The sequence below is a fragment of the Erythrolamprus reginae genome, chromosome 2 (assembly GCF_031021105.1).
Source record: "Erythrolamprus reginae isolate rEryReg1 chromosome 2, rEryReg1.hap1, whole genome shotgun sequence".
In the NCBI taxonomy this organism is placed as follows: Eukaryota; Metazoa; Chordata; class Lepidosauria; order Squamata; family Dipsadidae; genus Erythrolamprus; species Erythrolamprus reginae.
In genome coordinates this window covers 114971990-114999982 of record NC_091951.1, presented here as the reverse complement: position 1 = coordinate 114999982, position 27993 = coordinate 114971990, and the positions used below count along the sequence as shown (strand labels likewise).

The window sequence follows — 27993 nt, the reverse complement described above, 5'->3', positions numbered from 1 at the left end:
AGAAAGCTGTAGCTTGATTGGCCCAATTCCACTTGTCTGCATCTACAGTGGCATGCCTGGCTAACCACACTTAGGACATACATAGATCATGCAGAATGCAGCTGTGAGAACAATCATGGGCTTTCCCAAATATGCTCATGTTACACCAACACTCCGCAGTCTGCATTGGTTGCCGATCAGTTTCCAGTCACAATTCAAAGTGTTGGTTATGACCTATAAAGCCCTTCATGGCACCGGACCAGATTATCTCAGGGACCGCCTTCTGCTGCACGAATCCCAGCGACCAGTTAGGTCCCACAGACTGGGCCTTCTCTGGGTCCCGTCAACTAAACAATGTCGTTTGGCGGGACCCAGGGGAAGAGCCTTCTCTGTGGCGGCCCCAGCCCTCTGGAACCAACTCCCCCCCAGAGATTGGAATTGCCCCCACCCTCCTTGCCTTTCGTAAGCTTCTTAAAACCCACCTCTGCCGCCAGGCATGGGGGAACTGAGATATTCTTTCCCCCTAGGCCTTTACAATTTTATGCATGGTATGTTTGAATGTATGTTTGGTTTTATAGTAAGGGTTTTTTAGTTTGTTTTAGTTTTGGATTGTTACATGCTGTTTTATTATTATTGTTAGCCGCCCCGAGTCTGCAGAGAAGGGCGGCATACAAATCAAATAAATAAATAAATAAATAAATACATACATACATACATACATACATACATACATACATACATACATACCACTATACCTATAGAAGGCTAGTTTAACCTCACCTTTGCTTTATCAAGGATGTCTCTATGTTCATAATTGGCCAGCTTAATCCACTTTAACCCACCTATTTGGGGGGGAAATATGGGTAAATGGTGGAGAATGGAAGACTGGAGCAGAAGAAATAGAAGTGTCATACAGCCAACTTCAGTAGTACCAACTGGTACAGCTTTAAGCTTATTGAAATATCCAGCTACCAGGACAAGAGTGACAAGTTATGACCTATAAAGCCCTTCATGGCATCGGACCAGAATATCTCCGGGACCGTCTTCTGCCACACGAATCCCAGCGACCAGTTAGGCCCCACAGAGTTGGCCTTCTCCGGGTCCCGTCGACTAAACAATGTCGTTTGGCGGGATCCAGGGGAAGAGCCTTCTCTGTGGCGGCCCCGACCCTCTGGAACCAACTCCCCCCCAGATATTAGAGTTGCCCCTACCCTCCTTGCCTTTCATAAGCTCCTTAAAACCCACCTCTGTCATCAGGCATGGGGGAATTGAGATATTCCCTTCCCCCTAGGCTTATAAAATTTTTGCATGGTATGTCTGTATTTATGATTGGTTTCTTAAATTGGGGTTTTTTACATTACTTTTAATATTAGATTAGAGAGGGGCGGCATACAAATCTAAATAATAAATAAATAATTAATAAATATTGTCTTTTTACTGTTGTTAGCCGCCCCGAATCTACGGAGAGGGGCGGCATACAAATCAAATCAAATAAATAAAGAAAGAAAGAAAGAAGAGCAACTCTGAAAAACTGGTAGAAATTCAATGTAATTCTCAGCATCCCTCTTGCTTAGAGCTCACTTAGAGTTGGGTCTGGAGCTTGGTAGCAACCCCTCTTCACAGCTGATATAAACAAAGCAAAATTATTTCAAACCCCACAATAGGCAAGTAACTATAATAGGAGGCAAGGATTGAACTTGCATTGCCATTGGAGAATTCAAAGGGCCAGAAAATGTTAAGAGCCTGAGGATTATTACTTGGATATTAATTCTATTCAAATTATCCAGAATAAACTGTACTTACAACAGACAGTGGAGAAAAGGAAGCTACATGCTTGTATTGGGGACATCTTGAAACATAATAAAGATCTTTAAAGTATCCACTCCGTCTACAGTCATAATGAAAAGAACCCATTCACAGTAATTACCCATGCCATTAATTAGACCTCTGGGAACAAGGGATAATTTAATTGCATATAGCTTTCTCCATCTCAAAGATATGGGCATTTCATAATAACCTTTTCTTCTACTTCATCTGCTCTGGATAACTGAGCATCCAGTAGTCATAAAAGCCCTTATCCAGTCTGTGACATGGTAAACCATAAATGAGTGCTTATATACCATAATGTGGCTAAGCCAGAATCAAACGAAAAAGATCATGTCTTAAAAGTATCTCATTAAGTAATTATGTGGAATGTTTTAGTTGGATAATAATAGTTATTGCTATCCTGTTAACAATGTTTTAGCATGTAGTCTGTAAACACTTTGACTCTTCCATCTATATTGACTTGATTTGGTGCTTGCGTGTTTCACAGAATTCAGACAATAGAGTATGTGAACAAATAAAAGTATTGGTTATGTAAGATGCGGCTGTGCATACATACTATATTATGCAGAAGTCTCATTTAGATTAAACGTGCATTACTGTGAGTATGCATGAGGAAAAGAAATTCTCCGCCAACTGATTTAGTAGTTATTTCTGCCAAAATAAACAGTCAGGAAGAATGTCGCAACCACACGTGTGATTCACATAGTAGCTTCCATGCTGGGTTCATAATTAGCCAGGTACTTCAGAACAGGTGTCTTATTTAGGGGTCCCAGACAATGGTTCATATTTGCCAAAAGAGAAGCTGAGTTGACTGGACTTGAGTTTCATTTTCTGTCTGAGCTGAAGTTGAGACGTGATTACTAGCCTCAGAATAGACATCCACACAAAAAAAGGTGTGGGAGAAGCACACTTTCTACTGGAAATGTTTTGTTGTTTCTGTTGAGTGGTACTTTTGCCATTATCATCATCCTTCTACAGAATTCCCAAGGGGTCTACAACCCTAATAGCTTTTTCAAGACCAACTATGTGTTTCCAGCTTCTGTGACTTTGAACCATAAACATGGCATTTACTATTTAATCTGCCTGTGTCAAACCGTAAGGCCTGGGGTTTGTCACATTGTAGCAGGAAGGAGCACGGATGAAGGGGGGTGTCGGGTCGGCTACAGCAACGATGCAGGAGAGCCAGCTGTAACCCGGCAGGCATGGCACAGATAAACGGCTCAGCACAGCAACCTCACGGCAGCGGAGGCAACAGTGGAGCTCTGCTGCAAGGCGTGGAAGTCAGTGCTGTTATAACTCCTTTTTGCCTGCACCTTCACTTGGAAGATAGGAGACCGGTATGAAGGATGGCAGAGATAGTCCTTCCACCAGAGCAAGAAGGGGTGCCAGTGCAGCCAGATGTGCGTCCAAAGGAACGTGCTTCATCCTTGCCATTAGAACAGATAGCTAAGGATGTGGCTCCCCTGGGGTGGGGGAGTCGTGGCATAGCTCATCACTCACCACTGGGACTGGACCTCAGCTACCACCTCCTAGCACTTCCAGAACACATATGTATTTGTGGTGAAAATGAAAGTCGACTCAGAATGATGACGAGATCAATTACTGAACCACACAAGGTAACCTAACTATGGACGTAAAGCAGGAGCCCTTCAGGGAAGCCAGCTTCCAGGAGGTCTCCACCGGACAGCCATGGGATCTGGGACCCGAGGCAACAACCTTGAGCGTTGTACCACATACCAGGTTTCACTTGGCCAGCCTGAAGCTCCGCGTGGACACCTCCCAGTACCAAGCATCAGATGTCCTGTAACTGAGTGGTCAAGAGTGGGATTCATATGTGAGGGCTATGCCAGGAAGGCAGGGGTTGCCGACTGGTGTAAGTGGGATTCATATGTGAGGGCTATGCCAGGAAGGCAGGGGTTGCCGACTGGTGTACCTAACCAAGCAGGGGAGGGGCTCAATGCCAGGTCCAGCAACAGGCAGCCCCACCCTCAGTCCGCCAGGAGCTTTCGACGATGCCCAGGGCTTCGGTGCAGAGCGAGGCCAACTATTTATGTAGGGTCCCGGGTGGCCTATGGGCTACCAGCTTTACCACCAGAACCTCCTATCCTGAAGGCCACATTTGATGGGGATCCTGAGCATTTGACTCTTTTCCTTAGTAAAGTGATCAGCCACGATTGCTATGGCCATGTCTACCCATCATACTGGTAATCATGATGACGGTGATGGCAGTCTGGGCCAGAGAAGCGGCCAAGTGGGTAGTGACCCTCGATAATGAGCTGAGGTACATGACAGCTACCAGGGCGAGGCCTGCGCAGAGGAGAAGCTCTCCTATTTAAGGGCGCTGGGATCAGACGCTCCCAGAACTGACTGCATCAAATAGACTTGCTTAAACCAGACCTTGCTGACGGCTGCTGAATGAACTCATTGCGTGACAGAGTCCAGCTGAATAAACCCAGGTTGCAATCAAGCATGTGGCATTTTTCCTACTGGTGTTTTCGCTCTATCACAGAGAAGACTTTCATTCAAACTTGTCTTCATTTAATTTAATTTAATTTATTAGATTTGTATGCCACCCCTCTCCAGAGACTTGGAGCGGCTCACAACAATCACAACAATATACAAACACAATATTTAAAAAGAAACAAAACATTTTTTAAAAACCCATCATTAAGAACCATTCAATACAATCATACCATTCATAAAACTATGTGCTCAGGGTAGCTCAGTTACCCCATGCCTGGTGATCTTAAGTAATTTGTGAAAGGCAAGGAGGGTGGGGGCCGTTCTAATCTCTGGGGGGAGCTGATTCCAGAGGGCCAGGGCCGCCATAGAGAAGGCTCTTCCCCTGGGACCTGCCATTGCTTAGTCGACGGGACCCGGAGAAGGCCAACTCTGTGGGACCTTATCGGTCGCTGGGATTCATGCGGCAGAAGGCAGTTCCGAAGGTATTCTGCTCTGATGCTATGTAGGGCTTTATAGGTCATTACCAACACTTTGAATTGTGACCGGAAACTGATCGGCAGCCAGTGCAGGCCGCAGAGTGTTGACGAAACATGGGCCAATCTGGGAAATCCCACGACAGCTCTCACAGCCGCATTCTGCACGATCTGAAGTTTCCGAACACTTTTCAAAAGTAGCCCCATGTAGAGAACGTTGCAGTAGTCGAACCTCTAGGTCAGTGGTTCTCAACCTGGGGGTTGGGACCCCTTTTGGGGTCGAATGACTGTTTTGCAGGGGTCGGCTAAGACCCTGGGAAAAGACAAATTTCCTAATGGTATTAGGAACTAAAGCTTCTATTCTGGCCCCTTGGAACATATTTTTACAATCTGACCAATCAGGATTTTACAGCAGGGGTGTCCCTCTGACCTTCCTGCCTATCAGCTTAAAGCTCTGTTAGAAGAATTGGCGCTAGATGTATGGTTGGGGGTCACCACAACATAAGGAACTGTATTAAGGGGTCGTGGTGTTAGAAAGGTTGAGAACCACTGCTCTAGGTGTTGAGGGCATGAGCAACTGAGCAATGACTCCCTGTCCAAATAGGGTCGCAACTGGTGCACCAGACGAACCTGTGCAAACGCTTTATTATATGCTAGATAAGTCAATGTTAATTATTTTTAGACTTATTTTCTGTTCAGAATAGCATTGGGCAAATAACACTTGCCTATTTTATTTTTTCATATAATTCTCTATTCACAACGGTCGCAGTACTATTAAATAAATTGAAAGTATACATGGAACTTAAATGTTCTTTTGAAATGCAGCAGAGAAGTTCTTTTTGTTCAGAACAGATTGTTTTCTTGGAAATGTGTTTAAAACAATCTTGTTTTACTGTCACTTGTGGTTTCTTAGAATATTTGGCTTGTGAAACATAGGGTTATGAAAATCTAAATAGTATAACTTTATAGACACAAAATATAATTTATTTCCCAAACTGGGTATTTGTATAAGTGAGAAGAGCTATGAAGTAGATACTTTACAGGTAATCTCAGGTTTCAGGTCAGTTCATTTGAAAGCAGGCATGTCTTAGTTTATTTCAAACCAAAGTTACTTAGAACTGTAAGGGTTTTTAGGATTTGAACTGAATCCAGAAATATCAGCAGCCTACGCAGTTGGTGGGGAAAACTCCTTCAACATCCTATTTAGCAGACGCTTAGGAAGATTTTCCAGGAAAAGGAAAAGGAAGTTCCTCCCTTGAAAAAGATATGGACAGATTGAAAGACATAGGGCAGTGATGGTGAATCTATGGCATGTGTGAGAGCATGCAAGGCAGTGTCTTATGTCAGCTTCAGTGTGCATGCAAACGCTGGCCAGCTGATTTTCAGCCTTTTCAGCCATTTTCACTCCCAAGCCTCCTCAAGGCTTGGGATTGCAAAAAACAGTCCAAAGGGCCAACTGGAAGTTCACTTGTGTGCATCCCCCTCCCCCAGCCTCCTTTCCGCTATCAAAGGTCTTCAGGAATTTATTTGGCTTTGGACAGTTGCAGCTAGGCCTCGTAAACCTCAGCCCATTTCTTTTGCAGCCAGGAAGGCTTTCCTAAAGGCCTCTGCAGCCAGTAACAGAGCTCCAGACCGATCCAGAGCTCTCTTATCGACTGCAGAGGCCTTCAGGAAAGCCTTGCTGTCTGCAAAAGAAATGGGCTGAGGTGTGCAAGGCCTGGTTGCAACTATCTGAAGGTAAGTAGTAGTGCAGCTCCACTTCTGTTTCGTTTCTGAAGTTCCGGTTGTCCTGTTGGACCGTTTATCGCTGTCCACGGGCTTCAGGACACTTTTCTGAACCCTGGGGAGAGCAAAAAACAGCCCAATGGGCCTACCGAAAGTCCCGAGGCGTCAGTGAGGCCTGTGCATGCGTGGGGGCAGCACAGGGGTTGTGCACATGTGCGGGTGGGACGGCATTGAATTATGGGTGTGGGGCCCACACGTGGTTGCTATCACCTGCACTCTTTTGGCACCTGAGCCAAAAAAGGTTTGTAATCACTGACATAGAGCATATATTGTACCTGTTGGTTTTTCATCAGTTTTGAAAAACTGGAATTTTTTAATTTTTTAAACCTGCTCTCAGAAAGCTTTAAAAATTGGAATAAATCCTGAAACATAGTCTTCCGGGTGTATTAGTCACAACTAACACATTTTTTAATTAAAATAAAGTTTTATTTAATAATAATAATAATAATAATAATAATAATAATAATAATAATAATAATAATTTATTAGATTTATGTTCCGCCCCTTTCTGAAAACATGTATACGTATATACAACTAATACATTTGATGCATCAAAATGTTCCAGGAAATTTTTTTTTTCTTGTTGGACACATTTTTAAAGTTATCTTAAAAATGCCCACTTTTTCATGGTATTTATTTTATTTATTTATTTATTAGATTTGTATGCTGCCCCTCTCTGTAGATTCAGGGCGGCTCACAGCAACAATAAAACAATGTACAACAAATCTAATAATTTTTTTAAAAAAACAGTAAAAACCCCATTATTAAAAGCAAACATACACACAAACATACCATGCATATACTGTATAGACGTCTCAAGTGGATGGATCAAATCCCAGATGAGGAGAGCTTTATTTACCACCGACCTGGCATTGAGTAGCAGCAGCCTGAGCCCAGTGCCAGAATTACACTCATCACCAGCACCCTGGGTTGAGCTCATGAAACCGGAACAAGGAATCGCTGTTAAGCAGCGATCCCTCCTTCCCCTGGAACGGCTAGCTCCGTGGCTCCCACCATATCTGCCTCTCCCCAGCAGCACCGGAATGTTCTGACCCTCTGCCACCCCAGAGATAGGTGCCCCCTCCCCTCCTGCCTCTCCAGCGTCAGGTGGACCAAAGTCATTTATAACAATCTCATTCGCCTGTTCCATACCATAATCCTACCCACCCCACCCATACCAGTCATTCATTTCATACACACTACTACACCCGCCCCAATTATCCATCGATTAAAAATCCCCTCCAATAATTTAATTAAGAATAGATTAATTATTTAAAACAGAATAATAAAAATAAAAATATTAAAGTATATAAATATAGAATATAGGAAATTGGTCAGCAGCAAAGTCATATCAGTTTTCAATTACTAAGTTCTGGATTAATAGCATGTTCTATGTCCCAAAGGGGGGGGGGATATCCCAGTCGTGGATAAAAAAGTATCTTCTTGATGTTACCCTTTTTTCCGGCTCTTTGGGGCCGGCTGCTACCACTGGCCGACACTCCCAAGTCTCTCTGTCTGCCCCGGTTCTGCCTCCAGCTCCTTGGCTCCCCCAGGACCTCCGGCTCTTGCTGGTCGCTCCCCGATAGCTTCCATTGGTGTCGCTGAATTCCGAGCGACATTTCTGTATCTCCGTTTGCCAAACGGCACTGCAGGGCCTGCAAACGCTCTCAGCATCGCCTCGGCGTCGCCCCAACATCCTCCTCAGCTCCTCTCCTCTCATGGGCCTCGTCCTCAGCAGCGACAGCCCGTCCTGGCCCTTCGACCGGCAGACCCTCCAGCGCTGGGTGCTCCCACCAAGCAGCGCACCAGCGTCCCAGGTCCATCTGGTGGGCTCAGGCTGTTCCAGGATGTAGCTTGCTGTACCACCAATCCATGAGGTGTGGCAAAAATTGCTTCATGGGCCTTGTTAGTTGCTGAGTCTGCCACCACCAGCTTCCCTTCAAAAACATCAGATGCACCACGTGACACGCCACATGGAGCCAGCACTGATCTTCATAGGCGTATGGCTCTTCAGTGGTCTGCACAGAAGGTTGGGACTAGCAGGATGATTAAAAGTTGTTTTCCTTTGAGAGTGATTGGAAAATATATTGTTTCGCTTTTCAGTTTCTGAGTGGTGTATTTCACTCATCATCTTTGTTACAGGCTGGGGGAGTATGTCATCTGTAAACCAGAAAGTAGCCTTTTCCATCATGGATCCCTCCAGATGTTTGGGTTTATAAATACCCATCCATCAATCCCAGGCTGCCCTAGAGAGAAAGATGGGAAATATGGCTGGCTTCAGCGCACTCTGCTCCATATTTCTTGCTTTGTTACTCTTTTTATTATCAACAAATTCAGAATGAATGTAGATAAGAAAACACAGATCCATTATTAAATGTTCTGCTTCTAAGGGCTGGCAAATAAGCAAAGGAGGCCAGGGAAGAAGGAGCAGCCCAGATCATTAACCCTTTTCCCCTGCCCTTTTCCTAATGAAAATTGCTTCTCTCCAGAGCGACTGTTTCCCAGCTCTGTTTCCAGAGAGACTTTGGGTATACAGTGATCTCTCGATTATCGCGAGGCTTCCGTTCCAAGACCCCTCGCGATAATCGATTTTTCGCGATATAGCGGTGCGGAAGTAAAAACACCATCTGCGCATGCGCGCCCTTTTTTTCCATGGCCGCGCATGCGCAGATGGTGGAGCCGGGGAGCGACGAAAGTTCGGAAGCCGACAGGTTGCTTTCAATGTCGGCTGCCCCCAGCACCCGCTCGTTTGCCGCTCGCCCGCCTGCCCGGCCGCTCACTCACTCGCTGCTCTCCCGTTCGCTCGGCCGGCCGCTGCCCGGCTGGGGAGGTGGATTCGCCGCCCCCACCAGCCCGATCTCCCTCCGGTGGCTGCCGCCCCCACCAGCCCGATCTGGGGAGGTGGATTCGCCGCTCCTCGCCGCCTTTGCCTCGCTTCGCCTCAGCTGCTGCCCGCTGCCTTCATCTTCTCCCCAAACTCCTCCTTCCCTGCCAAAGCAGCCACCGCAGTCGAGCGCATGAGTGATGCAGGGCAGCCCAATGCCGCCGGGAGGGGAATCCAAGCCGGTGGCTGGGGACGCGGATCCACTGCCCTCGCAGCCCGATCTCCCTCTGTGCGGGGGGGGGCACGAACCGACGATCGGGGGCTGTCCGTCCCTGTTGGGTGGTGCAGGGCAGGCACAAGGAGGGAGGGAGAGAAAGGAAAGAGAGAGAAAGGGAGGGAGGGAGAGAAAATTGAATGAAGAAGGGAGAGAAAGAAAGAGTAAGAGGTAGAAAGGATAGAGAAAAAGGAAGAGAAAGGGAGAGAGAAGTGACTCTTGGTGATGACGTATGATGTCATCAGATGGGGAAAACCGTGGAGTATTTTTTAATTATTATTTTTTGAAAAATCGCGATATAGCGTTTCGCGAAGATCAAGATCGCGAAAATCGAGGGATCGCTGTAATCAGCCTACATGTATACATTTCTGTAATGGGACAAATAACAGATTTACGTGGTAATTATGTTCAGGAAATGGATCAAGGAGTAGAAACATTTTCCCCTCCTCCAGTGCCACTGAATTGACCCCCATGTCCCTTGCCAAGGTTACAGGCATTATTAAATTGTCCTCTTTGTCCAGCTTAGCTCTCAGTTACCTTACTTGAAAGAAATACACTACGACATTCAGGTCTTGCCCTCGTCAGAGCCTAGGTAAGAAATTATAGGCTTTGTATCAACCATTTTGACTGCCAGATGTTTTTGGTAAAGCATCTTTTCTCATGGAATTCAGTAGATTGAAATAGATTGAAAGAGTTGGCATCTCCATATTTTATAATATTTACCGCTAATGTGATTTTTACATATGTGTGTGTATAATGTATTTTTTGCTGATAATGAAGAGGAAGGGATACTACTATAGATCTATTTCAAACTTATTTGCTGTCATCAGGCAACCATAACCTTACTGGGATTTGAACCTGGGCCTCTGCCTTGTATGGGGATATATATATATAGCCCCTCCCTGGTACAAAGCTGAAGGATCAGATCTGGTGGCCTAGAAGTTAATTCTCTGCCTTACAAGGCAGAAGCTGCCAGATCAAATCCCAGTAAGGGATACATACATACGTATATATATATGTATGTATATGTATGTATGTATGTATGTATCACATGTTTTGGCTGAAATTTTGAAATTAAGGGAGACTAGTATGGCACCATTTCGGCCTTGTTCTGGCCTCATCAGCTAGCCCCACCCTTACTGGGATTTGATCCGGCAGCTTTTGCCTTGTATATATGGGTGTTATCTGGGCCTCTTATTTGTTGTGTATTGAGCAGAGTTCCCTTTGCAAGATGGGAGGCTATATAAATTTGATTAATAATTATTAAATAAATAAGAAACATTTTATATCTTATTTTACTTGTGGTACTTCACTATTTCTTATTGCCATGTGTGTTTTGGGGAACAGAGAAGGCCAAGCTTTGCTTTTTGCTGTAGTTGCAGAATCATTTCCCTCTCGGCAATGGTTTACAGTGTGACTTACACCCTTATGAGTGGCACTGTGAAGAAATGTGAGTTTGATTGCTGCGGATAGGCTCTGAAGATTACCCGAGCATCCTTATTTTCAATATTCTTAAGTTTCATTTTAGTCCTCAATTTATGACTACAATTGAGATCAGAATTTCTGTTGTTAAGCCGGGTAGTTGTTAAATGCAGTGCTCAATTTTGTGACTTTTTTCTTGCCACAGTTGTTAAGCAAATCATTGTAGATGTTAAGTGAATCATGAAGTCTTTAAATAAATCCAGCTTTCCCTCGTGATGTTGCTTGCTGGGACAGTCTCATAAATGACAACCATGTGACCCCAGAATGCTGCAACCATTGTAAACAACATGCCGGATGCCAAGCAGCCAAAGTTTGATTACATGACTCTGGGGATGCTGCATTGGTTATTAGTCTGATGACTTGTTATATAAGTGACATTTTTCAATGTTATTGTGACTTTGAATGGTCGCTAAACGAATGGTTTTAAGTCAAAGATTCCCTGTAGTTACATGGTTTGGCTTGTTTTCCTGTTGAATTGTTCAGATCAACCCAAGTTGTCTTACCCTGTTTTTCTACCCTGCCCAGAGGGAAGACATGTTCCTCCTTTATCATTGATCTAGTGCAGGTTTATTAATTGCTACAGGCATCTCAGTTAATGTACAACTCTTGGTAGAATGCATTTGGCACATTAATGGCCAAGCTGAATTTGGTGGAGGGTTGTGTGGCTGATGAATAATCTTATTAAGGCAGGCGATATCTCCTAAAGCTGGAATGGGTTGCCCGTCTGAAAGCTGCTTTTCCCCTATCTATCTTCTGTGAGCTGAAAAACAACCCTCTAGTTGTCAGGCTTTGAAATGCAGCTGTTCCTTTTGACAGGCTTCTTTTTCAAAAAGTCTAGCGTTGATATTGTTGTTTGGAAGCACTGCGCCATCCAAACAAAGCCATATATTTTATTTGTTAAGTCAAGTGAGAAATGTGTCTGCCCTTCTCCAGTTCGTTGGCAGGAACTGAGCAAACATCAATTCTGCTTTGCTTTTTCTTCCTGGAAATCGGTTCAGTAATTGTGAGAAAAATCTTTGATTGGCAAGCCTGCAAAATATAAATCCTGTATTAAAAGAATAATAGTGGTTTATTAACTGGCTGCAACAAAGGTCTGATTGCTTTAAGCCAATAGTACTTAACTCCAATATTCTTGTTGGGATGGCAGCCCATTCTGGAGGTTTAAGAATAACTTCATAGTTGCAAGACCTGTTGGTGTGTGCATTGTGGAAACGACTGCTGTGTTTTCATCTTGGTAGCTCTAACCACAAAGTAGCAGCTAAAGGCAACTGATTTGCATTAGGCAGAAACTTGCAAAAGTGGGTGCTTTATAAACTGCTGTCTAGCATTACATCAAGACCTCTTGGGATAAGAGAGACAAAACCATAACACATTTGCACTCCCAGTAAAAGATTTATAATCTAGGGGGGGAAGCCATCCACCATGAATAGAATCAGATAGATCAGGGGTAGGAAAAGTTGGTTCTTCTATGATTTGCGGACTTCAACTCCCAGAATTCCTTAGCCAATCATACTAGCTCAGTAATTCTGGGAGCTGAAGTCCACATGTCATAGAAGAGCCAACTTTGCCTACCCCTGAGATAGACACATTTGTTTTTCCAATGTTGGTTTGGACCATAATACCAATTCCTTACAAAAGTTCACGTTCTATTTTCTAAGCATCTTCGTTATTGTTCTGTTTGGGTCACTCCAGAAGCCAATACCAACCCAAAAAGAGAAGCCAGACACACTGGTAAAAGGCAAAGGCAGTTTATATAATTCAAGGAAAACACAGGTAACAGAAAATGTCCTTACAAACAGGAAAAACGCTGGAACTTCAAATATATACACGAAGTGAATAGTCCATGAAGCAATACCAGATTCTTGCTGCCAAGACGAAGCTGTAGATAGCAAACAGACGCCTCCCACGAGTCTTCCAGACTGCTAGGCCACAAGCCAAGATCAGAGACGCTGAGAATCAAAATAGGTCACCGCAACTCCAATTGATAACACTCCACATGGCTTCAAGGCCTTGTCTGCCTTTTAAACCCTGCTGATGAGGACCACACCCAAACCCAGCTGTTTCTAATTCAATGGTGAAAATATTTCTTTAACTGCTCCTTTCGTTGCTCTGAACGTCTCTGTCTCATGTCAGTGACAGCTTGTGCGTCATCACCTAATGACTCCAAGCTACTGGCTGGGGAGAGCCCCCCCCCCCCCGGGCTCTCATGCTGTTCTCCTTCATCCCATTCCTGACTCTCCTCTCCCCCGTCCGACTGTTCAGCCCCCTCCTCTGCGCTGTCATCCTCCAGGCATGGAGCCAGCAGAGACACAGCTGGTCCCTGAGCAGCCTCAGGCTGAATCACAACAGTTATGCACCCTTTGCAATTAATAAGAATTAGCAATGAGCTGAAAGTGTTAAGTGCAGGTAGTCCTCAACTTACAACAGTTCATTTAACAATCATTCGAAGTTACAATGGCACTGAAAAAAAGTGACGTATGACCATTGCAGCATCCTTACAGGATCAAAATTCAGATTCTTGGCAACTGACCAATCTTTATGACAGTTGCAGGATCCTGAGTTCAAGTGATTGCCTTTTGCAGCCACCTGACAAGCGAAGTTGGTGAGGAAGTCAGATTCATTTAACAACCGTACTACTAATTTAACAACTATGGTGGTTCACTAAATAGCTGTGGCCAAAAAATATATATATAAATTTTACAAATTACAAAAATCACTTGACAGCTGTCTCACTTAGCAACAGAAATTCTGGGGTCAGTTGCGGTCATTTGTAAGGTGAGTGGGATGTGGGGGGAGTAGCAGATCTAATTACTGTTGCCTTTAAGGGCAGATGGTTTCAGAGAGCAAGAACAAGACAAGCAATCATCCAATTGAGTTAGAGAAACCGGTGGGAACTCCTAGATATTTTTTAACAGGGGCAAAATGGAAGGGTAGGCCTGGCCTGACTCTCCTGACTGCTGGAATGTCCTCCTTGAGGAAGCCCAGAAGTCACGATTGCATCCCCATCCCCAAAATTAGCCAAACAATTCTACTGTAGCAGGTAGTTGGAGGGCAGGACAGATTTAATTTTAAACTGAGTGGTTTTATTGCTCTGCTGCTTAGTGTTGCCCTGTAGATTTATTAGGCTGCTATTTTAAATTAATTGTTAAGCATTTATTGATATTTTGTGACCATTTAAAATTGGATTTTAATTGTTTTGTAATTTAATATTGTAGGATGCCTTAAGGGGCCCGTTCAGGCAGTGTAACAGGATATAAGAATAATAAATGCGTTCATATGCAACCCTTACTAAACTTTGGTCCAGAAAATATGTGTTCAAATGGCTACTAATGTTATCTCCATAAACTTGTTTTACAAATTTAATTGCCAAAAAATATTTGACCTTCAACACGAAGGAGTCAAACTAGTGAAAACTTAGAAAACTGCTAGAAATCTACCAGCAAAGATCTTGTACATCAGTTGCTAGCAGTGGATGTCCAAGGTTAAATATGTTACTGTATGTGGGAAAAGCATATATTTTATCATTGGACCATGGTCCCATCTTGCACGATTCCACAGAATTGCATTTTGGAATTTTGCTACCTTTGCATTTTTATTTTTAACCTTAGTCCTTCATAATCTCAAATTCCTGTTCAGTAAATGATTAACTATATTCTAAGATTATAGTGAAAATGTAGAAACGTTGAAATGGAACTGTAGCCTTATGGAAGCGATAATAACTACATAACATGCTCTTGCAAAATCTATAATGCTTTATTGACCCAAATATAAATGTACATAGTCTGTATAATGACTTTAGAATCACACCCAAAATGAACCACCAGAATGTAAAATAGGATTATTGTGTTTAATTTAGATATTTCATCTATTGATCCTAATTAGTTTAAATAATAAGACTATAGGAGAAGGAGTGGAAGAACCTGGGGGTGGAGTCCAAAGGAGAATCAGCCAAGATTCTACAGAACCACAAATGGACTAAAGTCCAACCCCTCTTGAATTCCATTGACCCTTATTTAAGGCCAAGATAGTGCTGACTGTTTGTGGAATAGATTTTTGCGCATAGGCATCATTAGTAATAAATCAATCTTGCTGATTTCTAACCTGATGCCTTAACCACTACACCAAACTGGCTCTCTGATTGGACACATTATTGTATGTTTAAAATTGTTAGCATATTTTACTGTTTTATCTGGTATATTTTAGAGATTGTAATTCTGTAAACCATAAGCTATTTAGAAGAACATGAAAGAAGCCAACGTTTTAAATTAATAAAACAAGCAGTGGCTTCTCAGGTTACAAAGTCTATCTGTGGCCGATGTTGTTTTTTTAAAATGTATTTTACTGTGCTGTTTGTTGTGTTACCAGGCTAGGGACAGATTCACAGGCAAGATCTGTGTGGTTACTAAGCCAGCACTACCTTGATGGCACCTAGACCCAGTGTTCCCTCTAATTTTTTGGGGGGTTGGGCGGAAAAGTATAGTGTCTGAGCGGCAGTCCCTTCGGGACTGGGCGGCACAGAAATAATAAATAAATAAATAAACAAACAAACAAATAAAAAACCCACCCTGTTTTGCCTCAGAGAATTTCAAAATAAAATACTGTACTGTGTGTCTATAACAGTGAGCTCATAATAGGGCAACTCTATCAATATCAAAATGCCACTTAAATAGTTGAGCTACCGTATATACTCGAGTATAAGCCGACCCGAGTATAAGCCGAGGCACCAGTTCTTGGCACAAAAACTGGGAAAACTTATTGACCCGAGTATAAGCCGAGGTTAGAAAATGCAGTGGCTACTGGTAACTTATAAAAATGGAAACCAATAAAATTACATTAATTGAGACATCAGTAGATTAAATGTTTTAGAATATTTATTTTAAAGAAAACCAGTAAACTAGCTCTGTAAATTTAAAAGAGGATAAACAAAAGCAATCTGGTAATAACAATAAATTAAAAAGTAAAAAAAGTAGCTCAATCAGCAACCAAGCTAAAACCTATTTCTAAACCTAACCCAGGGCTCTTTAAACTTGACAGTTTTAAGACTAGTGGACTTCAACTCCCAGAATTCCTGCACCAGCCATGCTACTTCAGGAGTAGGAGTTGAAGTCCACAAGCCTTAATCTTTCCAGGTTTGAAGACTCTTGCATTTCTAACCCTAACCCAGGGCTCTTTAAAATTGAGTTTTTAGAAGCCTGGAGAGAGCTCATGCTGTTCCCCTCCCCCCCCCCCCCTTTAGCTTGCTGGCTGGCTCGTTGGCTGGATCTTCCACCCCTGATCCTCCCTCCTCCTCGTCTCCCTTTACTGCTCCATGTGTTGTGCAGGGAAGCAGATTTGCTAAAGAGATCCACTTGGGACGACAGCAGGGGGAGGAGGAGGAAAGGAACGAGCTGTTCTCCTCCTCCTTCCCCAGCTGCCGTACCAAGTGGATCCCTTTAACAAATCTGCTTCTCTCTCCGGTTGGAGGCTTCTAAAGCCTGGAGAGAGTTCATGCCGTTTTCCCCCACCCCCACTTTAGCTTGCTGGCTCTCTCCTCCCCCATTTCCCTTTATTGCCCCATGTGTTGTTCCGGGAAGCAGATTTGCTAAGGGAGGGCAGCAGGGAATGCTGGAGGAGGAGGAGGAGATCCAGAGTAGCCTGCAGCCGCAGAGGAAAAGGAGGAAGAGGAAAGAAAGAAGAATCCTCGCCGACAGCATAATTATTTATTTAAGTACCGGTATTTTTAAAATAAATTTAAACTCCTTGTAGCGGCAGGAGAGCGAGAGAGAGAGAAACGAGCCTTTTCCTCGGAGGAGCAGTTGGCTGGCGTCTTTGCTTGAGCCGGGGAGAGGAGGCAACGGCCCCACCCTCCCCACAGCTGCTTCTCTAGGAGAGTGGCTGTGGGGAGGGTGGGGCCGTTGCCTCCTCTCCCCGGCTCAAGCAAAGACGCCAGCCAACTGCTCCTCCAAGGAAAAGGCTCGTTTCTCTCTCTCTCGCTCTCCTGCCGCTACAAGGAGTTTAAATTTATTTTTAAAATACCGGTACTTAAATAAATAATTATGCTGTCGGCGAGGGTTCTTCTTTCTTTCCTCTTCCTCCTTTTCCTCTGCGGCTGCAGGCTACTCTGGATCTCCTCCTCCTCCATTCCCTGCTGCCCTCCCAAGTGGATCTCCTTAGCAAATCTGGAGCTTCTGTCTTCTCGCAAGTGCCTCCTCTCCCCGGCTCAAGCAAAGGCACCAGCCAACCACTCGAACGGCGCACAAGAGGGGGGAAATGGGAAGCCGGTGAGGTGGGGGAGGGGTGAGAAGACAGAAGCACGAATCCACCCCCCCCCCCTCACTGGCTTCCCATTGCGTTTTTCCCTTCTTGCATGCCGTCGGAGCTGTGGGAGGGGTGGGGCAGGTGCCTCCTCTTCCCGGCTCAAGTAAAGGCACCAGCCAACCATAGCCCCAAGAGCTCCGGCATCGTTGGAGCTGCGGAGGATGTAAAAGTGTGACCTCCACAGCCCAGTCCCTGCGTCTAGCCTTCCCAAAGGCACCCCCGAAGCTGCCTCAGCAGGCACCTGCAATAGCTCCCTCCCCCGCCCAAGCCAGAAATGTCTGCCGGGCTCCCGCGGGGCGCCCTCTTGTGGTGATTCGGCGCCCTCTTGTGGTGACCCGAGTATAAGCCGAGGTCGGGTTTTTCAGCCCATTTTTGGGGCTGAAAAACTCGGCTTATACTCGAGTATATACGGTAGTTTCAAACTAGATTTTGATTTTCTTTCTCTCTTCCTTACTCCCATTCTTTTTCTTTTCCTTCCTCTCTTTTTTCTATCTGTTTCTCTCTCCTTCCCTCTCACTCTTTCCCTCTCGGCTTCTGGGCAGGTTTGGAAAACTCTGAGTTGATGATGATTTTTAAGTGAGCTCACTGCTCAGCTTAGAGGGGAACTATGCCTAGACCTTTATGGTGTTATTGATTCATTCTGGGTGTTTTTTTTATTTGAACAGAGCAAGCTGAAAAGAGAACAAAAGGAAGGAGAAGTGACCCAAAAAGAAAAGGAAAAGATGATAGGAAAAGCAGTCCTGAGAAGAAAGAAAAGAGAAAATCAGGGAATGAGTTAGTACTGGGACAGCTGGGTAAGTTTAACTTCAAAATATGCATTTGAAACCTATCAAGCCTTTAGATGATGAGGTTACAAATACTCGAACTATTTTCTGAGAAATAAATGTTTAAGTATATTTTCATATTCATTTTGCCTTTGACATACATTCATTTTAGCCATACTGGGTAAATTTTGAAAAACGGGAGTTGTGTTTTTTCCTCAGTTTTGTATTCATACTAGTTTCTATCAAATATATAGAGCATAATATTTTGCAAACTGCAGATGGCATTCCTCTGGGCAGAGTGCTCAGGTATAATGGCTGTTCCACTATAGATATTCTTGGATGCAGCTGTTTAATTGGGTCATTTAGGTTATGACACAAAAACCATCACAGTTGCTGCTATGCTAGGATAGACTCATGGTATGCAGGCATCAGTGCGCTAGGGCAGTGTTTCCCAACCTTGGCAACTTGAAGATATTTGGACTTCAACTCCCAGAATTCCCCAGCCAGCATTTGCTGGCTGGGGAATTCTGGGAGTTGAAGTCCAGATATCTTCAAGTTGCCAAGGTTGGGAAACGCTGTGCTAGGGGATGTGTCTCTTGCACTTGCCAGACTCTGCACTACTTGACTTCATTTTTATTTGCTTACTTTCCATATTGTTGTTACCTTTTCTTCTAAACAATGGCTCTGGATTCCTCATAGCCCATCTTGGAGCTTTAGAAAATAAAAGCAGTGGGCTTCTGATTTTAGTTTCCGCATTATATTTTATTTTCTACTTCTGCAAAATCAGGCTGTATTTTGGAGCACGTGTATCCAGAGAACCGGCATGATTTTGTGGGGCTGATGGAAAGGGCAAACCACTGTAAATGTGTGTTTCCGATTGGCCACATTCAGTATTATGGACCTTTATGAATATCCAAATTCCCTCTCTCCAGCACCATCCATTTGGTAAAAATATGCTCCTTTATCCTGGTGTGTGACTGAAGGGCTGATGCTACAGAAGAACCAGGATTTGAAGATTATTTTGATTTTATTTCTCAATTTAGGGATTAGAATCATTACTTGATTCCAGATTTCACTGTCCCCTGGTATAGTAAAATCCATGGGAGATATGTGTGCTGAAATGCTGTACAACCTTATCCTTTTTTCCATTATTTTCTTTAACAGCATCACCTGTTCTTTAGGTATAAATACTGTGATGGCAAACCTATGGCACGCATGACACAAGTGGCATGCAGTGCCATATCGGTGGGCTCAGGTCAGTGGGCATGCGTGCATCGGCCAGCTGATTTTTGGGCTATCTGGGCCCATTGGGAATCAGGCTGTTTCCAGCCTTCAGAGGGGGTGGAAATGTCAGGAAGGGCGAAAATGGCCTCCCCATCCCTGGAGACCCTCCAGAGGCCAGAAATAGCCTGTTTCCCAACTAGAGATTTCACAACTGGAGAAAGGCTCTGGAGCCTGGGGAGACCAAAAAAATCAGAACCTCCGGTTCAACCGGAAGTTGACAAATGGGCCATTTTCTGCTTCCAGAGGGCCTCCAGGGAGGTGAGGTGGGGAAGGCTGTTTTCACCCTCTCCAGGCTCCTAGAAAGGCTCTGAAGCCTGAGGAGAACAAAACATGGGCGTGGGGGGCAGTGACACACATATGCACGGGAATTATGGGTGTGGGCACATACTTGCGTGATGGATTCCAGCCTTTTAATTATTCTTCATGTCGGCAATTTCTCTCTCATATATTCATGGTTAAAAAACAATATCAAAAAAGGGTGCATTAGATATTACTAAGGTAAGAATATAACACTGGAAACAACATTATAGAGAGTCCTTGACTTATTATCACAATGGAGCCCAAAAAATTTATGTTGCTAAATGAGAGATTTGTTAAGTGAATTTTCCCTCATTTTACAACCATTCTTGGCACGATTGTTAACTGAACCACTGCAGTTATTATGTTAGTGACACAGCTATATAGTGGATCAAGCTTCCCCATTGATTTTGCTTGTCAGAAAGTTGCAAAAGGTGATCATGTGACCCCGGGATACTGCAGCCATCATAAGTATGAGTCAGTTGAGTCAGCCATCATAAGTATGAGTCAGGCGTCTGAAGTTTGATCACGTGTCCATCGGGGATGCTTACCAAATGGTCATAACTCACTTTTGTTTTCCCAATGCCGTTGCAATTTCTAATAGTCGCTGAACAAACTGTTTTAAGTCAAGGATTGCCTGTATTTAACAGTGAGGCAAAAGGAAAATTACATTCAGAAAATAGAGTGACCACAGTGGCTATTCACAAAGTAGTTGCTGCCTGTGATTCACATATTCTTTCATCGTTAAACTGATTTCTTGCAATCTGCAGTGTTTGAATTTATAATGGGTTGTAAAAGAAAAAATAATAATGACTGATCTTAACCCGTTTTGTGTTTCTACCCATTCTTGCAATAGGCTTGTCAACTTCCTTTCCCATTGCGGGGACCTTCTTCAACAGCTGGTTGGCTCAATCTGTCCAGATCACCACAGAGAACATGGCCATGAGTGGGTGGTCCTTGAACAACGGCCATCATGAAAACAGCACTCCAGGCCTTTCCGAGGAACTTTTACAAGATGAAGAGACCTTATTAAGTTTCATGATGGCTCATTCCTTGAAGTCCCCATTGAAACAGAGTGACACAGCTAAGAAAACTAAAAGTAAACATCGAACGCACACTAAGAAAAAAACAGCAAGAAATGGCTTAAATGCCCTCTTTAAAATACATCAAGAAGAGGATTCAAATAAATGGACTAACAGCAGTTGTTTGGCAGATAACACCACAAAATCTTTATCCCATGATTTAAGAAATGTCAAGGCAGAGAAAAATATGGACAAACTACACTCGGAGCGCAAAGGGGCGTGTGACGTGAAAAAGACATTTAAGAAGGGCTCTTCTCATCTTGTACTTCCTCTTCCAAAAGCAAATGATTCTCAAGCATCCCTGAGTGTCATCAATAACCTAAACCATGACGAGGATGTCACGAAATACACCCCAACAGATCCCAACTCTCTGGTTCAAGTGCCTGATTCAGTAGGTAGTCTGAAAACAGTGGTGAGGTTCAAATTACCGAAAGAAGGCAAAGGGACTCAAAGGGCACAGAACAAGACGCCTGAACTGCTTCGTGGACCTCCAGAAAATGAAAGATCAAAGGTTATCTTGCATCCTTTTGACAATGAGACAGATGGCTACTTTTCAGATGCAGAAATGAGTGACTCTGACTCAGAATCTGGAAGTGGCAGAGGGCACCACAGCCAGTTAGATTCAGGAAACGAGGATAATTTCAGAATGAGTATTTTAGCATCTTAATGCACCTCTGAGACCAGTCATGACAGCTTTGTGAGGCCTAAATCCAGTTAAAACTGCCATGTCCAATTTCAGCTGGTATCATAACAAAGGGTTTTGGTTTGTTACTTTGTTTTTAATTTGTATATATAATTCTGAAAAGAGCACTCTTGTTTCCTCTCTCTATATGCTTGAGAAACAGCTCCAGGCTTCACCAATTTAGACCTCTATACAGTCACAGCAGTTAACCCTTGTCACATGTATATCTTGGTTACATAGAAAGCAAACATACACATTAAGGACATCAGTTTTCTGGGAGCAAGCAGGACATCTCAGGATTTTAATGAGGAGATCTGAGATTGCCAGCATCTGTTGTTCATGCAGGGAATGACAGTTTTATGGGCATTACTTAAGCAAATTGATTTCATGATCTGCCAGATGTTACTGCCTCTTTCGGGGCAGGTTTCGGAAGGAGAATACTACTATGGAAGCCAACTATATCCATAGAATGTGGAATAGTGAAAATAGATGTTAATAGGTATGTATGTCTGTGCAGGGTGTGTATGTCTGTGTGTGCAAGTATGAAGTAAAATAAGCGATTCTTTTTTTTAAAGAAGCACAACAGGCTTATTTGAAGAAAGCACTTAATGGGTAGAGGAATACAACATTGTATTTATGGTCTACTAAACTCCCCACCCCCCCTTCTCCCTCACCTCTTCAGTTCAATTAGAGTCCATCCAGGAAGCAAGAATCAAGATTTAACTCTGTTATCACTCCAATTATCAGCAGCTCTATAAAGACCCATCCAAAGCTCTCAGTAGATAGAAATTACAGATCCACACTAAAGCTGCTCTGTTCCCTGTCAGTATCTTTCCAGATTAATTTGGGGTATTATACTACTCATTGGTAAAACCTAAACCTTTGATTATTGGAGCCATTCCCCATAATTTCCTCAGGTTAAGCTAGCCTAGTATGAGCCAAACAAAGACCAGAAGAAGAAATGTTTCAATTACTCAAAGGAGGAATTATTCAAATAGCTTCAAAGAACTCCAGTCTGTGCTCTCATGAGAACTCAAAAATCTCTGCTCATCTCTTTAGGAGCTGCTTCTGTACAGTAACAGTCACTTGGTTGAAGAGGCAGCATCACTGAAACATTTTCTTTTCCCATCTTATTTGTTTTTATAAACACTAATTACATTGATGGCTTTTCCCCTTTATTTCCTTTCAAAGTGAAAACTTGTTAGTGAGCCATCAACGCATCTAAGAGGGTGATTCACAGAAGTCAGCATTCTAAATATTTCAGTAATACTGTACACCAGATGTTTCTGATAAGCCTTAAATGTTGTTTAAAAGCTGGTGTGACTTATGAGTCATACGGATCTCCAAGTTTGCACTTTGTTACACTATTGATTCAATTTTGGCTTCAAAGGTTACATAGTCAAGGTTTTGAGGTTTGCTACAGGCTTGATGGGAGCGGCCCCATTGTAAGCTCAGGGAAGTAAAACAAAAGGACAAGTGAAGTTCACTAAACATTTTTGCTGATGGTAGGTAACTTTGAATTCAAGTGTGTGCGTGTGTATAAGTGTGTATGTGGTATATGCACATTTATACATACCCTTACATATGCACACTGGGACACTCAAACAGGGAGAAAAAGCATCTTATAATTCTAATGAGTCTGTGAAATTATTTTATGGATGCCAAAGAATATATTAAAATAGCACAGTCAGAAACCAGAAACTTACTATGAGCAAAAGCTGTTGAGTAACTAAAGGACTAAATCCGTATTCATGACCCACTTTTGCACGCTTGCTGAAGATGATGCTTTCATCATTTGGACCACCTTCCACCATTGTGATTTCTGATGTTACTTGTTCACTGCAGTAAGAGCAATATTTTTTTTTCTCCGATGCCATATACTGGCAATTCTTTTTAATTTTATTTTTAATTATTATTATTATTATTATTATTATTGAAAGTCACATTATTTTTACCAGTCTTCTGAAGACCTTAATACTATTCCAGTTGAGCTATAATTTAGAGAATTTCTATTATGGAAAGAAACCAAAATCAGTTGCCAAATACACGTCAGTGTTTTACTGATATATGTTTGCAAAACTATTTTTCAAATCACTGACCAAAATGGAACACTTCAATGTTAGTAGCCTAACATATGGATTGGCAAGTAAATATTGTTCCATCTTCAAGGCTTGGTATGTTCAGATAATGTTAAATACAGTAAATAGGACTTAGTTTTATCTTATCAAGCTTGCTAGACTTTAGCTACAATATCCTAGTTATGTCATACAAATAATCAATATGCTGCCTTTAATGGATCTTGCTTCCGTGTGCTTTAGTTTAACTATTGCTTTAAAAACAGAGGGGGGGAAAATCCAGAAATCTTGCTGTATGCAGCTTCATTTGCCAGCTACTGCATTACTTGCTTGCTCACTCAATACAGGACAGCAAAAGGGGTAAACTTTAAAGAACAACCAAACTAAAGCAACACTTCTCTTCATTTAAATGATGTATAGAAGGATGGAACACTCCGGGTTTGCTTTTTTACTGTGAATAAGATTCTATTATGAAACCATTTTTTTAAAAAAGAAAATGCAAAAATAATTATTACTTGCCATGGTCCAGAGTCTCCAGTACAATCTTAACAGTGATAACTACATAGAGATAAATGTGTCACAAAAATCTCATTGAATGTTGCCGACTCACAGTCTTCCTTAAAACTGGAGGGAACAAGATAGCCTGTCTTCATGTGGGACTTTAGAGAGTCGAAAGGAGTGTTGGAGTACAGCCTTTCTATACGATACACTCATATTGCTTTAGCTATCATGTTTTTTGCAGAGAGCAAATGTTTACAAGGCTCACAGTGGGCTTTGTTGTAATGGAGAGTAAGAACTGTATCTGAGAAAAAGGATACCGAAGACTCCACAAAGAAACAGGAACCCACTTTTCCCTAATAACTTTAATTGCCCTTCCCCTCACAGAAGTGGTTTGATTCCAGAGGGGCTTCTGTCAGCAAATTCACTGATTCCTTTTGCAGCTGTCCACCTCTTAACATTGTGCATTACTATGCATTTCAGACACCTAGCATGAATTGGTAAAAATCCACATACGCGCTTGAATTGTTTGTCGAAACTTTATGGGGAAGTGTGTACGTTCTGTCTCTGAATGACAGAATTCAATAAGGCTGGGTTCATGAAGTGTACATATTTTTGCAAATACTGAGGAACATGGATTTGGATTTTTAAAAAAAAATATGCTCAGACTAAGTAATACAAGAGTTCACAATGTTCCTATAGAAATGTCTCTCAACTTTGGCTGTTTTAAAGAGGTTATTCTGGGAGTTGTAGACCATGCCTCTTTGACGTTGCTAAGGTAGCTACAGTGAAGTCCAGTAAGTGCCTTGGACTTGGTTTCAATCTATGGGATTAAAGCTGCTACAGCTGTTGCGATGTAATATGGAGGAGGGAACAAATTCCATTAAATTCAGCGGCTGCCCTTACTTTGGGAAACGTGCTGAAGGTTGCAGTCCAAAAGTGGGCAGGGCCAAGTTCCATTTGGTAAGAGGGAGGCTGGGAGCTTAAGGGGTTAAAGTGAGTGCCTTAAGCAGGTACAAGTTATAAGGCACATAGTTTGCTTCCAAATCCAAACTGCCCATTCTGAAGGCCGCCAGCGGGCCCATTTTTTGTTTTTATTTTGTTTGTGCCCCCAATAATAGTATTGCCATGTGGTGGAATAAACACAGTGAAATGCTCCAGATGGTTAAATCAAAGTCTTCTCTAGTATTCGAGGCTTGATATACATAGCTAGCTGTCGAAGGGAGCTGCTCATCGCAGGCAAGTGTTTTGTCACGGTTAAGATCCAGCTCTGAATTACTTAAAATCTGTTCTTTTGTGTTGTTTCCAGTAGTGTCTCTCTTAGCTCCTGCTCAGTTGACAGCTATGTGCATATTCGTCAAAACCCTTTTAAGGAGAATGCCAATCTTCCTTTGCTACTTAGCACCTGCCTCTTTTCTTGTAGAAGCTAGAGAGATTTGCATAAAGGAAAAAGGAATTGTATGTGAAAAATATTTTTGATGCATTATAAATGTATTTTGAAATGAACGGGGGGGGGAGCATAAATGGTCTATTTTATTACATAAAGGTCTTTAATCCAATAATGTGTGAACTTCAGGCATTGACATTTGCACTGTAAAGAGTGAATCCTGTTAGCATCATGATTATGTATTAACATGGCTATAGTAAAGCTCATTTTTGTGTTCATTAATAAGAATCAAACATTGTTTTGAAACCTTAGATTTATATGGAATGTCTTTAGAGTCCGGTTTTAGGAAATGCTCAAATGTACTCAAATTTCACCTTCAATTTTTGAAAACAGGAGTTCTGTGGTCTATTTTGGATCTTTTGTTAATAGTTATTTTGTCAGCATTTTTTTAAGAAACAAAGGTTTGGCAGTGCTTTTCCTCAAAGCACAGTGGAGAATTAGCCATTTCTCCCCAAAGAGTGGAGGGAAAGGGTAAAATTCATTCCTGCCTGTTCTTGCAGCCTGTCACAAGGCTCCCTTTCCTGTTACTAAATGGGTGTGGCAATTTGGTTGTTCTTTAAGGAATCTCTTGCACACTTTGGTCCATTCCACACTGACAATACAGGCCCACTCTGTATCAGTTACAGGAAACAATATGAATGTCACAGGAGGCAAAGGCCGCCTGTTTTCTTTGTTTCAAAGAAAGTGATGTGCCATTTGTTAATATAAAAGAGAAATATTGAAAATATATTGAAAAGAGCAATTTTAAATTATTTTTGGCTTATGTTGCAATATTTATTTTCTTGTATTAGAAATTCCTTTGTAGAGAAAAAATGTATTTTTCATTAATGCAAAACCTATTTCTCCTTTTTGTACATTTTCCATGTTAGTTAATCTTTAAAGCAATATAATGTATCAAGGTTGTTCTGTGTGAAAGCTGTATTATGCATGCTGTTTGTGTTGCCTTGGAATAGGTCTGTCTGCCATAATTTTCATCATGTTTCGATTTAGTGTATGCTTTAATACACATTGGGACCATGGCCCATTTGCTTATGGAAAAAGAAATATCTTTGCATTCTTCAATGTGTTAGCAAATGCAGTCAATAAAGATGTGTTTTCTGTGTACCTTGATCTGAATGTTAAATATTTAGCAGGCCAGGTTAACTCAGTATTAGAGGAAACCATCCTTTAATATGTCCACAAGACTTTAAGATGAATATATGCAATATGAATTGTTTCTATCAGGATGAATGATATCATTCAATGTTTATTTCTTAATTGTGTGGCCATGAGTGTGCCATAGTTTAATTAAAGGACAAAAAAAGCTGCAGAATGTGATATGAGCTACTTTTCAATAGTTTAGGAACAAATGGATGTCTCGAAAGACAGAACAGTGAGCAAATTAGATTTTTAAGCAGAGGAAAGTGCTTATTTTCATCTATTTTCTAGTTCACTAAACACTCCGGTGACTGTTTATACTTCTACACACAACCCAGAGAGCAAGAATTAAAGTTGCATGGATTGTGTGTTTTTAATGTTTAGTTTACAAGACTTTTAATATTGAAACCTAGTGAAGAGGAGGATGGAGACAACAGGGGTTGATATCAAAGAAAATGATCGTTTTTATATGACAGACTTTGTTAACAACACTAAACAACCAGGTGTATATGGTCCTTTTATTGTCATCAGGCTTCCAAGTTAAATAAGTGAACAATATCAGATAGTCCTTGGTTAACAGTGGGTAACAGCAATCAGCCATTCCAGCAGTTCCAATTGTTAGGCAAATCCTGCACAATTACAGCATCTCATGGTCATATAATCACCATTTCCAATTTCCTGCTGGCTTCCCCATTGACTTTGCATGTTGGAAGCCAGCAATAGGGTTGCAAATGGTGATCACAAGACACTGCAACATCATAATTGCCAAGCACCTGTAGGACAATCATGACTGCGTGGATGCTGCAGTGGCTGCAATTACAAGGTTCCAGTGTAAGTCCCCTTCGGTTCTGTTACAACTTTGGTCACCAAAGAAGTGTCTAAGATAGTAAACACATCCTATGAGAAAGGCAAATGACCTTGGATCTCCAAATGCCAAACACTGACTATATACAAATAACAGCAGATATGCCAAACATATAAAGGCAAATAAACTAAGTGTCCCATTCTAAAGTTCACTTAAGCAGACAACCAGGTAAATGTGTTTAGAATTGAAGTTATAAATGGGTCAAAATCCCACACAGTTCTTCAGGGCTTCAATTGCTAAGTGTAATTCTGAATTCATTTATGATCAGACACACCAAATCAGTTACCAATAAGATATTTTAGTTGCATTCTAAAATGTTAATTTAAATATTAATTTAAATATAGACAGCCGGGGTGGCGCAGCAGGTAGAGTGCTGTACTGCAGGCCACTGAAGCTGACTGTAGATCTGTAGGTCAGCGGTTCAAATCTCATCACCGGCACAAGGTTGACGCAGCCTT

At 42.3% G+C, this 27993-nt stretch overlaps 1 protein-coding gene across 4 annotated transcripts in view; it reads left to right on the top strand.

Moving 5' to 3' along the window:
• Positions 1-26637, top strand: part of JADE2 (jade family PHD finger 2) — a 228417-nt gene extending 201780 nt beyond the window's left edge. For all 4 annotated transcript variants that reach the window (XM_070739237.1, XM_070739239.1, XM_070739238.1 and 1 more), the window contains 2 exons: positions 18070-18198; positions 20606-26637. In XM_070739237.1, the coding sequence (XP_070595338.1) occupies positions 18070-18198; positions 20606-21498 (1022 nt within the window). In that variant the 3' untranslated portion in view covers positions 21499-26637. The remainder of the gene's footprint in view (positions 1-18069; positions 18199-20605) is intronic.
• Positions 26638-27993: the final 1356 nt, after the last annotated feature.